Here is a 13,970-nt window from a genome sequence, read left to right as displayed (position 1 = left end):
CTGGGATGCCAGAAACTACAATAGTCAAGGGCCTGGCAGCAGGACACCAACAGCCCGTGGTGTCCCAGGAACATGAACAGTCCTTTTGTAAATTACATCTTTTATCTGCTGTAACTACAGCTCAAATGCAGTATGAGCTACCAGAGCTGTCACCCAACCATGAGTTCCACGTCATGTGCCATCCAAAGTGCAGCTCAGCAGAGATCTCAGGTAAAGAGGGAGAAACAGGGGAGACTGAAGTGCCTAACATCCGCAAGTCTCCACCCTTTCAGTGAGGTGGAAAGCACAGCATGAGGCCAGTCTCTCCAGGCAGGTCCTGGCTTGCTTACTTCAACTCAGCTCAAGAGACCTTTCCCTTGCTGTGCAGGAGACAGTTATAACAGTAAAGATTTAAGCTCTACAGTCTCCACCCCTTTCATACGAACACATGCAGGAGCAAGTCTTACGATGCATTAAACACAATTATTAGCTTCCATGGCAATATTGTAAGACTTAAGAATGCATGCTTTTATTTCAGTATTACTACTACCCTGATACAACAGCCACTGCAACACTTAGCCTGGATATCTAAAATGGAAAGAGAGCATAATTTTAAAAGTGTCCTCAAAAAAAAACTAACCCAAGCAAACAACCCCCAAAAACTCCAGGTTGTTAATTTTTTTATTTGTGGTTTTTTTTCCTTTCAAATGTTAAGAACAGTTTCTCTTGGGCCATCCCCACAACACCCTGCATTGAAACAACTGAGGAGAACAGCAACATGAAGGAAAGAATTCATAGCACAGCTGTGGAGTTGAAGGGGCAGAATTACCTATGTCAGCTTTCCTGCCAGAGGAAACCAACATTGCGACTGGGGTCACCAACTATTTTCAACTCTATGGCCAAACTCTCCCTTGGTGGTAAAATCCAGGAGCGAGTGAAATTATACAGGGTTTGCCTTAGCCCTGTTGCATTTTTAGAGAAGATGGAAAAACACCAAATCAGAACAAGCGTTAACATGAGTCACTGTATAAAAATAGCCCTTCTGAAAACATAACAATGACCCTGTCAACACCAGGAAAATGTTCTCACTGTTGCTTTAAAGTAATTAGCAACTCTGGAGACCTCAGACAAAAGGGCCTGCCTACTGCTTCTGTTTGTTTTGCTTGAGTACTAGGTCAGGTAAGACTGATCAGCAGAGAATCTAACCCAAATCATGTTTGAGCTCTGGAGGCAGCAGGTAGAAGATGCAGTTTACAGGAGGACTGCTCATGTTCCTGGGCATCTGGCTCTTGGTGGTCTTGCTTGGGCAAGTGGGGTGGACCAGGAGGCCTCCAGAGGTGCCTGTCAACCTCAAACATTCTGTGATCCAGTGACTGCAGCACCACTAACACTGGAGCATCACACTGACTTGTGTTAGCAACAGTGATTTCTAAAAACTACTTTTTTAGTTACCTAGTTACATCTTAGAGAGTAGCAACAACTCCCACTTTATGCCCTTTTCTCATTTCCATATAATGACTCTCCCTTTTCCTCTTTCCTTCATGACTGAATGTTTGTCTTGGGCATGGCCAGACCTCATTTATAAATGTATTTCATGTTTCCACACTGCGGGCCTGTTTAGAAAGATATTCTTTGCAAAGAAATGACTGCTACCAATCACAGCAGGCTGTACCTTAATGTTTGGCAGTTTTTCAACTGTTACAACCTGAGAATGCAAATCTCATTAATGCTCGAGAGCTCTCTCCATTTTTTAAAACTCAGCCCTAGACTTCTGATACATAGCAAATCTCATGCTGCGTGATTGGGCCCTTCCTCCCATATAATGGAATTAAGCAGTTCTGCAATTCAGAATTTTAAATATGTAGAATCTATAGTTAAAGAAGTTATGATCAAATGAATGCCACATTGCTTGCACAAGCTTTCCTTCTCACGAGGAACCCATCACTCAGCCAGGTTAGTTTGCTTCCTATTTTGCTTTGGGGCAATCTGTATTCTCCATGCAAAGAGCAAACAGAACTTCTCTCCACAATTTGCTAAGGGAGGCTTTAGAGTAGCAAGCAGGTCACGTTACAATCCAAAAGCAGCCTCCAAGTCTCATCTCCTACCACCCAAGTTACAGCTGCTTTGGTCAGATTTTAGATTTTGTGTCCATTTGCCAAGTAGTCACTTCACACTGTCCACCTATTCTGGTGCACAAAGACTGTGACTGCCCCTTCCACTGAGTTGTTGAACTTCTCAAAGAAGACGCTTTCAAGACCACACTCTCTAGCATCACTCCTTCCATAGAGACTAGGTATCTCTGCAGAATCCTCAAGTTTGGAAATAAAGCCCATCTACTGTCACAGCTTCCCTTGCCCCTTTCTGAGAAGCAAGACCATCTCCCAATAGCTTCCTGAGGTGCCACTTCAGCAAAAGGTGTTCCTCTGCAATGAGGAAAAACTCACTGATGACTAAAATGCACAGTTATGGGGGGGGGGGGGGGTGTAAAAAGTAATGAAAGGAAAGAAAAGAATTAAAAAAGTTACTGTATGTCACAGATACATTAGATTTTGTGAAGATGCAGGGGGCACCGAGAGATAATTTCTATAGATGGCCCGAGGCAGAGTTTGATTAGACAGTAATGGTGTGAAATGGATACAACTGCTGCCAAGTACTCCAACAAAAATCATTTGTAGAGTGATTCTAATAAGTTGGTTGCATACACTTTTAAATTATTCTGACTGCAATACAATCACGAATGCCTTGAGGTTTCCTCCACTGCTTTAGGACTGAAAGGCTACTTTCCCTCCAGCTGTAATAATGTGCAATTTCAAAAGATCTCAATTTGATGATAGATCTTCACTCAGTGTTGCTTGTTTGAATCCTTACTTCTTGCAATCTCCCTTCAACATCATCACTATGTCATCACTCTGCAATTATTTCAGCTGTATTTAAAACAGACCAGGTCTTATATCCCATCAAATACGATTTAAATATCTATGATCTCTCTTATAGGTTCTGTGACATTTTATTCACTGAAGTTTTTCCCCTTCTTGTAATCTAATGATTTGTTTCTTAGGATTTTGCTTATCTGCAGAGGTTGCAACTCATACTAATGGCATTCAGCCACTTTAGGCATTGCTGGATTTGGCCTTGGAAGGGACAGGCAAGCAAGGAATAGGGAAGTGACATATGAGATGACGCCAGGCCCCTGTGACACAATTTGATCTCATACTTCCCTGTTCATTAATAAGTAAGTAATTGTTGCTTTTCTGTTCTTGTCCTAAATATTTTCTGGAATTGAACTAGGACTCCCTGTTCAAGGAATCAGCCAAATATGGTAGCTCTCCAGATGCATGTGATTCTGTAAAGAGCAAGCATGACCCATTCTCCTTTTACCTCTTCATTCACCCTTCTGTCCTGGCAGATGTGCAGAGTGAAGCCAACAATAGTTGCTCCCCTCTCTGGGTATCCTCTTTATTTTCCATCTTTGCTCTTTCTCTGGGTCCCACTGCTGATGCTCAGAGGAACAGGGATAAAACCTAAAACCATCAATTAGGAAATTTCCCCACAGATGTGCACGTGTGGAGAGCTTACAGAACATCAAGTCATAACAAAACTGTGATGAAAGCAGAGATACAGAAGGGAGACCTGCTGAAAAACTTCATCCAGATTCTCCAAGTCTTGGTTGTTCATTCTTTTCTTTGGCAGCCTGAGCTGTGACAACAGTTTCTGCTTCTCACCTGGCACCTGGCCTTCCCATCCTAACCTCAGGCTGTCCTTTCCACTCTGTCAGGTGAAGCTGCATGGTGAACTGGACTGGGGAACTGATCCAGCTGCAAAATGATAATTTTTCTCTGCAGACTACTTTTCTTTAGTCAGTTACTTAAATTGGTCCATGCAGTTTCCCAAATTGCTGTGCAAGAAAGGTAAAGAGGATAGATATTTGCTTACCTCTACTAGATCAGCTGAGCTTCCCAGTGTGAGACCAAAGCCCAAAAGGTAATGTGAGGGGAGAAGTAAACCTTGCTGCTATGTTCCTTATCAGTTTCTGTGATGGTGGTTCCATCCTTGTTCTTCATACTTAATGGAAAGTGACTGCTTGTAATTTATTAAGCTCAATCAGAGTTTGGAGCACACATGAACCACAACTGCCAGTTTATACAGATTCAATGTTTCTCTCACTTGATTCTTATGCAGCTGCACTAACAAACTGTATTAATTCCCAGTTGGTTGCTCCTTTTTTTTTCATTTAAAAAGAAAATGAGAGCTCATGGTCACAAAACTGTTTTCTTCATTTTTAATTGGCTTTTTCCCCTCTCACATATTTATTAAAACCTATTGTATCCCTCTAAAAAAACTGACTTACCCTAACTTTATCTGCTTTTTCCTTTATTATCCTTCTTGACCCAAACCTGTATAATCCCCCTGCTTCAATATGCCATCTTTAGCAGCATTCTTTTTCCATCCTATCTCAAAATAGCCCCTCAGTGTAACACCTTTGTTCTCTCTTGTTCCTTCTCTACTCCTCCACAGAAGGTTTAGCATGTAGTACTTTTGCGATGTAGCGTGTCACTATTTCCATGTCTATTCTGAGTTTCTGGGCTACACTGACATGAGTGGCAATAGATAAAGATCAGGTAAGCAGAAGTCCAGCAGAGCTGATGGAGCTGTGTCTGCTTCCACCAACAGCAAACTTTGCTCACCCTTCTCAGTAACTTTTGATAAAGCAGCATTTAGCCAATAAATGTATAACCTGCTTTTTAAGACAGGCAGGAGTATTTTTGTCATTGTCCTGCTACTGCACAGCACCACCACAAACAAATGCTGTGTCTGTTCCACAGAGTAGACAGATGCATCCTGGTCCACAGTCCCAATCTTTTTGCCTTCCTGATCAGTTAGACTCACTGGATTTTGGTACAAAGCTCCCCTGTCCTTTATAAGAAACTACAAGGAGAAGGAAGAAAGGGAAGGGAGAACACCTGGTGGGACACTCAGATCTCATCCCAGCAGAGTTGGAATGTCACTGTGGCATATACCTGGCACTCAAATTTTTCTACTTCCTTCTTCTCTCCTTCAAGCCATTCCTGGATAGAAGTCTAAATCTCCCCATATTTTTTTTCTCAAAATCTACTAGGCAGGTACCACTGTGCCTGGTAATCCGTTCTTCCATGTACTGAGTCCAAGCAGATTAAAACATCAGCACAGAGTTTTCCAGTAACTCTTTCCCTCTCTCTGCACCAATAAGAAGAGATAAAGAAATTTATACCAGCTATAAATCTATTCCATTCTCCATGCTCTGCCACAATGGCAAAACAAATCAGTATATTGAGAAGAACAGTCACAGCAAATAAACCCAGATTTTTGCCTGGATCTAGAAAGGAATATTCTATGCAGGGATGATGACATCTGTATCTAAAAATTATATCAGTATTTTTCATGTCTAGACTACACAACATGCACTAAATTACTCAAAGAAATATTACACTGCTTTACTCTCCCAATAACTCTTCTCCTCTCCTCCCCCTACATGCCTTCATACTTTTCTGATTAGTATTTACAAATGTGTATCTGCCTTGCTATTCTTAGAAATAATACCTAAATATTGCCTGACAGGCACCCTTCCTGAAAGATCAGAGTAAAGTTTGGATGACCCTAGTCCATGCACGCAGCTCATCTGTGTTATCATGACCATGTCATGCCATGGAATACATAAAGAAATAAAACCAAGTGAGCTAGTAATATTGTGAAAGCCAACCAAACTGACCATTATCACACCCTATACATTGCTTCATCTGCATTTCAGCTTCTCAATAAAATCCACCCTAGCAGAAAGAATGCTGACATTGTTGGATGTTTTGTCAGGATCAGTAATTTTCAAGACAGGATTGCAAAAAGCCCCCAAAAGCCTGATCTGGTGTCACTGCTGCACTTGCTGTGAGAGGGACAGTGGACTAGATACCTTTTCAGTCCCAAGTTACCCTGTGATTCTTTGCCAGTGTTTTGTGTATCTGACAAGCTGTAGGTTTTAATAGCATTTTGAATGCAAGTCCCTCAAAAAACAGGAGAACATTTCAAGTGCCTGCCTATGAATCAGATGTCCGTTCTGCACACACATGAAAACCAGCTGGCTTTCCCAATAATCTACTGAGGACCAAATCCATAAACAGTAAACACAGGTGGCCAGGCTGACCTACATCAGCGTTTCCGGTGTGACTCACACCTTTAAATGTATTCAGCACGGCAATTTCTATGGTGAGCTGCAGGAAGACCAGAATTCTTTGGCAGTAACAACAGCTAGCAAGATGTGCAGGGACAGATGCTGTATGGACAAACTATGGTACCAAATGATAAGAGCCTGCATTCAAACACCTTCCCTGTGCTGAGCCTTTCAAAACAGAGAAACTCCTTTCACAAGGACACTTTTTTGCTGTATTTTTTCTTTAGTGAAATCCAATGTTTCCAAGACTACCAGAAGATACACTCCCTTCTGCCCTTTGTTTTACGTGCTTGGATGACCAGATTTTTAGAATAGGTCAACCAAATTCCAGAGTAGTTTATCAGTCACTTAACAAGCTGTAATACCTTGACTGCATACCAAGGTCAAATATTTCTGCAGTACTGCTTTTTATAAGGCCTCATCAACACGCTAAGTAAGATAACATTCTTATCTCTGTATCCAAGATATTTTGCAACTTCGTCCCATCTATCACACCTAGCCTATCTTTTTAATAGATCATGTTTAGAAACAGTCCTCATACCTCCCATGAACATGTTTTTCATCCTTCTTTTTTTCCTCACTATATTATCTTTTAATTTTTCTGTTGGGCACCTCTAGCATAAATGAAATTATAAAACAGGAACCATCCCAGAATTCTCCAGTAATATTTAAGAATGTTGCAATCACCTTCATGAAAAAAGTAGGCTGCAAGACTCATTATCCCAGGTGCATACTTGTTTTTACCATGTATAGTCATACAAATGGCACAGACTGAGTTTTGTTCTGCCTCTCAAAAAAAAAATCTAAAAATATTTCAATTGATCTTCCTTCCTCCAGTCTGAGCGAGCTGATATTTATATTTTCCGTAACATAAAAGACAAAAGCTGCACTGGCCTGCAAATGAATGGCTATTTAGACCCGCCTAATACACTATTCTTAGCAGTTGATGTAAATAACTCCACATGTGGCAACACCCACATTTAGGTTTCAGTGAATGTGCATCTTCTGCTGACTAGGCCTGCAGATGTTGCTTTGGAAAACTGATCACTGAAACAATGGAAGGCACAGAAAAAGGGTGCTCTGATATAGATATGCGACATTTCATTTCTATTTAGTGGTCTGTCCAGGAAATAGGTATCTTTCTGTATAATGTTATTCTTGGCTAGATATTATAATTGACTGTATCAAGACATAGTTTTACCTGGGAAGCATCATGCAAGCTACGCTGTGGCCTTGCTTCATCTTACCTCAACTTCTGGGGCTGTTTGATTGAATCAGTTAATGAAATTTTCTATCATATCTTTAGGTCATAGGTCTTGAAGTTAGGCCTTGAAATTCTCTTCACACAACCACAGGATAGTTCAGAATGGTAAGGTTTACGAGGAAGACTCACACATTTCATTAGCATCTAATGGAGAGGAAAAGGGAAGAGGGACAACACTTTTGGTCTCACATCACAAGCACTTCTTGAGGTTGAACAGAGAAGCTATTAACTAACCTCAAAGTAACCTTCAGTTGTCAAGGCTGCAAGATCATGTCTCCCATGGGACAGCACACAGGCAAATGCCTACACTGATGCTCATCTGGTGCTTTAAAGCATAAAACCTGGGAGATGCAACAGAATAGATGAGTAATGCACTGATGTGTTCCCCATGGCTTGCCTGCTATGAGGCTAAGCCACAGTGCTTAGCACAGGTGTAAAAAGGGCTGTTGCTGTTTCTTTCTGCTACAACCTAGGCAGTTAATCCCTATGACCAGGTTCAGCAGGCAGATGCAAAAATTTCAGCCTTCCTAACTACAGAGAATCATCTTCTGTCAACAGCAATCTGTATAGTTCCCTGGTCAATAAAATCTCATTTTACCAGCATGGATCAGCTGCAGCCTGACAGTATGCTGAACCATGATTGCAGTTACTGTGATTCTTCAAAATGCCTGGTGTTGTTTGCAACAATTTTTGTCTTTCCTGAGTCAAGTCTGTCTCAGCTTCCTTCTTCTGTCAGTCACCAGGACTGGACGTACAACACAACATCAGTGAAATGACAGCACAATAACTCCCTATTGTTTAAGAAAAACTTCCACTGTGTATTAATACTCTGTCCATCCAATCCACAGAGACTGCTGGAGGAGCAGTCACCTATGCCTTACAAAGCACAGAAGGTTTCCCATGCAGAGCTGTAACAGCCCACATACATGACCTCTGCCACCCTGCATTAGAAAACTGCTACTGAACAGCAGCTGCTCCCTTCATGTCACACACTGATTGCAAAATGGATAGGAAAGGTCATAAATCCTCCTGATACGTGGTGGCACACTTGCTTCTCAATCAAATTGAAGCAAAGTTATGGCAAGGAGTAGGACATACTGCACGTAACAAGCAACTTCACAGCTCTTGGGAGGAAAAGGCAGGATCTTATGTCACTGAAGACATAAGAGTCCTAGTCTAGAAGGACATGTCAAATAAGCAAGGGGGCACAGACACTAGAAGTCCATCTAGCCTTTCTTCAGTGGTTTTAAGAACTGAGTGAAACCAAGCAGCAGTAACAAAGGAAATGCACCAAAAAAATCAAAATCCTTTGCAATGACAGAAAGTTGGCATTGTCTTACAAAATACATTTAAGGGGCATGACTGTATCTTAAAGAATTTACACTATACATGAAAATGTTTTAAACCAAAATGATTTCACTATTGTCATTACAGCAGGAGAACTGTATAATTTTTTCAATTTACAAAATAATTACCAAATATTGTTAAAAACATATTTACACAGTATACCACTCTCTAAACTGATCTATCGAGGCATTGCCTTCAGTTCCTTTCTTGGCCAGAAGCCAGTTAGTAAAACCAGTGACCTTACATCACCTTTGTTCCAGAATGCTACAAAATCACACTTATAGTTTTCCCTGCATTCACTGCTATGTGGTGAATATTTATACTGACCTTAAAGTTGTATTACTCAACATGAATATGCAAACAGTTGTACCAGCCATGCTCACCACATTACAGTTATCCACTGTAGCTCACTTTTTGCAGAACAAAGCAAACACTGCTGTATGCAGATGTGACTACACATACACATAAGAGGTGTAACATTAAACACTGCCTGGGCAAGTGCTCCACATTAATATCTAAAATAAAGATTGTCAAAAATCCATCATAATGTTTTTGCTGTACTTACTACTGCCTTGTGACAACAAGCTACTGCGCTCTATATCCAGTGCTGAGACTGCTAATGAAGCACACATGTCAAGACTTGTCTGACTGAAGCATAAAACATGTCCTCAGCTGAGACCCTCCCTTGCCTGTGGTTTGTGCGTCTGTGCGCGCGCGCGCACACACACACACACACACACACACACACACACACACACACACACACACACACACACACACACACACGTGCTCTCTCCCTCTCTCTCTCTCTCTCTCTCTCTCTCTGTCCTATCTTCTCCCTAGAGCATCATACCATTTAACAGGAACATGCTGTGCAGTATCAAGCTTTAGACTGAACACCAAGAAAATCCACTTCTCACTGCTAAATCAATTCCAGATAATCTTTGCAATGAGAAGATCCTATCCAAAACAGTGTTGAGAGGAGGTGTAAAGTGACTGGAAGAATAAGCCAAGCTTAGTAAAGCATCCACATGCTGCTCAAAGTGAGAAGACTGAAGTGAAAGTCAGCCTTGATAAGACTGGAAAAGACAGCTCTGTGTGCAGTGTGCATTCTGTAACCGTGTGAATCCACACCTGTTAGTGCAGCAATACCACATTTCCATACATGTGCTCTCCTGCTGTTGTAGTGACGGGTCCTGAACCTCCTGATTCCAAGATATCGACCAAGCTGAATATGACCCCAACAGATTTACAAGTGGTTAGACATACTTCTTCCGAGGAACTCCTGTTGTGACATATGCCGCATCATTAAGAGGATTTTAAATACAGCTGAGATGGGAAGCTGAAGTAAAGAGGAGCGATGGTAACATGTCCAGACAGAGAAGCTGTATCACTATGTCGCTCTGGTCTTGCTTCATGGATTTATACCATGGTAAACAGGTGCCAGGCCAGGCCGCTCACCCAGACCACGCTCACCAAGGCACTCCTAACTGGACAGCCCTGACTGCCCTTGCGCAGGCTGAGTACTACTGTGTCTTCCTAATTGCTTTCCATTCACCTAATGGTCCTGAGTCCTCCTTCTCCCCACGGCTTACCCAGCTGTGCCGGCAGCTGGCACCCAGCCGCGGACGGATAGAGAGTGGGCGGGAGCGCAGAGCCGGACAACCCACCAAAATCTCCGCGGCGGCTCTGCGCGCTTACCGTCTCCGGGTCGTTCTCAAACACCTCCCGGGCCTCCTCCTTGCTGCAGTGCTCCTCCACGCACTCCCTCTCCAGGTGCCCTTGCTTGGTCTCCTCGAAGATCTGGTAGGCTCGCCGCTGCCTCTGCCGCAGGAACTGGGCAGCCTCCGGGGCGCGCAGCAGCACGGCTGGGCAGCCGAGCGCCGGGGCGGCGCGGGGGAGGCGAGGAGGAGGACGAGGAGGAGGAGAGGAGCAGGAGGAAGGAGCAACGGTGAACATCTGAGCCCGCCTGGCCGCCCCGAACCCGCCGATCTCCCACCCCGCACACCAAACCGCCCAGCCGGAGGGCACTGACCCTCCTTCCGCGGTGCACCGAGCCCCCTCCCTGCCCGGCGCTTCCCCCGTGGGTCGCCGCGGCCTCGGCGCGGCCCCTCACCCGCATCTCCCGCTGCACCCGCCGCTAGCCGCCGTCCCTACCGCAGCCGCGAATCTGCGCATCCCCCCGCACCCCACCCCTGCCCCAGCCGCACATCCCGCGCTCGCACACACACACACACACACAGGGCGGCGGGGGATGCTCGGCGGCGTGTGCGGGGGGACGGGCCCCCCGCGGTACTCACTCTGCGAGGAGTCCGCCGCTAGCAGGACGAGCAGCAGGGCGGCCCCGAGGGGCGCCGCGGGATGCGGCATGATGCGGCGCGGCGGCTGCGGCCGGGCCGGGCCGGGCTGGGCTGGAGGAGCGGAGCGGCGGGAGCGGCGCGGGGCGGGCGGCGGCGCGGGCGGGGAGCGCGCTGCTACTGCGGGAGCGCGGCGGCGGGAGCCCAGCGGGGGAGCCGCGGAGCCGCTCGCCCGCCCGCCCTGCCCAATCGCTCGCCAAGGCACCGCCGAGCCGCCGCACACGGACACACCTCGCGGCGGAGTGGCCGCCCGGCCCGGCCCGGCCCCGCGTACCTGCCCGGGAACGGCAGTCACGGGGAGTCGGGCAGATGGGCAGCCGGCAGGACCCGGGCAGCGGGCGGGGAGGCTGCGCCTTCACTTCCAGGCACATCTCTTTAATAGCTCCGGGGCTTATCACTAGGAAGGGAGAAGCTGGCACTAAACCCAACCCAGTCTTGCTGTAAATTAGAAACTTGGCTTTTCCCCACACACCAAAGCAGGTTTTCTTCAGGAATACATTTTCAGTTTATTTCAGTATTTTAGGATAGCCTTCTCAGGAAAGAGATGTATGTGGTTTATACCAATATGTTGCAAGCCATCCTTTACTGTCCCTCGTCCATCCTAACTTACACAGAACATGTCCAATGTGGGAAACCCTGCTAGCGGTACCTCAGAGCTGTAAGGGCAGAGCTCAGACTGCACTTAGGTTGCCTAATTGCCATCGTTTTAAAGTCACCCCTTTTATCTGTACTGCCCTGCGGAAGGGTCAGTGTGACAGATGACTCAAGTAACACCAAATCTACGTATTCTTCAAGAAAACTTCAGTGGTATAAGCTGTTTGAAAAGAAGAACTTGACTAGTTTAATTTTATTTTAGCTAAACCTAATACAGACTTTGTGTATCCACAATAAGTTACTACAAATATAATACATGTAAACAATGTATTTATATCACATGTAGTTGAAGTAACATACATGAAAACATAAGAACCAGCCTACTCGTTCAAAGCAACCATCCCTAGGCTGGTATGTTCTGTCTTGACAATGGCCAGTAGTAGACATATAGGTAAGATGTGTAAGAGCATATAAACCACCATGGTTTCTTTCTGTTTTCATCTCCAAAAGTTCAGAGGAAGAGCTCTCAGGTAAAAACTGTGTCCACTGCAACACTAATAGCCACAAATGTATCTCTTGTCTCTGAATTTGTCAAATAGCTTTTTTGATCTGTTGGTGCTCCTGGTTTTCAGGAGTGTCAGGAAGGTTCCAAATGTGCACAAAGGCTAGACAACAGGAACTTTTTTTCACCAGTTTTAAGTCCAGTGCTTAATAATTTTACAGGGTACTTGAATTTTCGTCATCTAGCAAACAGTGAATGATCATGCCCTATTTGTTTTCACCATACCATTTTATAGACCTCTCTCATATGATTTCAGAACCATCCTTTTTCCTGAACTATGGAGCTTTGTTCTATTATTTGTTCCCCAACCTTTCTGAGCTGGCACTGCTCAAAGAAGCAGTCCCACCAGTCCCCATTGCTTTTTCCTGTCCTTTGGCTACATCCTCTTCTTGTGCTAGAATGCGGCAAACCCGATCAGAGTAACCCAACAAAAATTACTGATGTTATTTCAGATCAGTTCCTCCCCCCAAGTAGCTGCACAGCTGCACAAACACCAAAAGGAAGAGGCTTTTAGGGGTGACAGCGAGTAGCTGAAGGCAAAGGAGCATGGGCCTAATTTCAGCAGCAAAGCTGGCCAAAATGGCTTGTGAAGCTACAGCTGCAGACATAGGTTTCCTAGGACTGGCTGCCACTTTCCTCCGTACATCGTGTGTCCCCCTGCCCACATCCAGAGATGTGGCTATGCTGTTTCAGCTCAGTCACCTAGCAGGAAACTCTTCCCTTTTTTTAGTGGGTGTGTGTTTTCTACCAGGTTACTGTGCTGAACCAGCCCAATGACAACATGAAGAAGTGTGGAGTGGCATTGCAGCACTAAATCCATAGTCTGCTCTGGGATTTCAGCATGGGCCCCTCAAACAGAAACCATTCCCGATCTTTATTTTCATCCTGCTCTGTATCTTTTCTATTTATACTTCTTTTCAGACAAAGTGGACACAACTACATGCAACATTCAAGATGTGGTTTTACAGCAGCACTGCCCTGCTTCTTTCTTACTTCTGTTTTTTTCTTACTATTTCCAAACATTGCGTGGGTTCCTTTTCACTTCCTGGCTTATTCTTTTCAAAAAGTCATGAACAAGAGATCTGAGACCTCTTTCCTGAGTGGAGTTGCTGTTTTACCAGTGAATACAGAAGGTAAGGGTTGTCTTTCATGGGTGCATCACTTGTCATTTATTATCCTGTCACATTAAAAGTGCTATCAAGCAATACAGCCGAGTGAATCAAACAGCTTCTTGCTACCAAAACAGCTTGTCCCACTTTTCCTTCCCTCTGTGCTTCCACCTTTTCCCTAGATGCACAACCTCTGTATGCTTTTGTCACTGGTGTGACCTCTCAGCAAGTCAATTCAACTTACTAATCGAAGATAAAAGTATTTCCTTTTTTTTTCTAAATGTCTTGTGATATTCTCAATAACTAGTTTAAGATTTGTCTCTTCAGATGAATTTTGTATTATTTGCCAGTTGACCTCATGGCATTAAACTTCTCCATAAAATTTCTGAAGATGTTGAACAGCAGAGATTTTTGTGGGTTCTGGAAACTGCATTATATTGTGTAATCTAATGATGAGCTTTCTTTTAGATGATATTTTTGTCCATTCTGTTTATCCCATATGATCACATTTTGAGAGTATATGGTGAAAGACCAGCTCAAAAGTTTTTTAAAATCCAGG

The 13,970-nt window shown here is 44.2% G+C and overlaps 1 protein-coding gene across 1 annotated transcript in view; it reads right to left on the bottom strand.

Annotated features, from left to right (window-relative positions):
- The window catches only part of GAS6 (growth arrest specific 6), a 41,796-nt gene extending 30,599 nt beyond the window's left edge, over positions 1-11,197 (bottom strand). Inside the window, exons 1-2 of the mRNA XM_027743503.2 lie at positions 11,090-11,197; positions 10,491-10,657 (exon numbers count right to left, since the gene is read on the bottom strand). Of these exons, the coding sequence (XP_027599304.2) occupies positions 10,491-10,657; positions 11,090-11,159 (237 nt within the window). The 5' untranslated portion in view covers positions 11,160-11,197. The remainder of the gene's footprint in view (positions 1-10,490; positions 10,658-11,089) is intronic.
- Positions 11,198-13,970: the final 2,773 nt, after the last annotated feature.

This window comes from Pipra filicauda, unplaced genomic scaffold (assembly GCF_003945595.2).
Source record: "Pipra filicauda isolate LSUMZ 115617 unplaced genomic scaffold, ASM394559v2 scaffold115_size4368891_pilon, whole genome shotgun sequence".
Lineage (NCBI taxonomy): Eukaryota > Metazoa > Chordata > Aves > Passeriformes > Pipridae > Pipra > Pipra filicauda.
The sequence above is the reverse complement of the archived record's forward strand: the minus strand, read 5'-3'. Positions and strand labels throughout refer to the sequence as shown.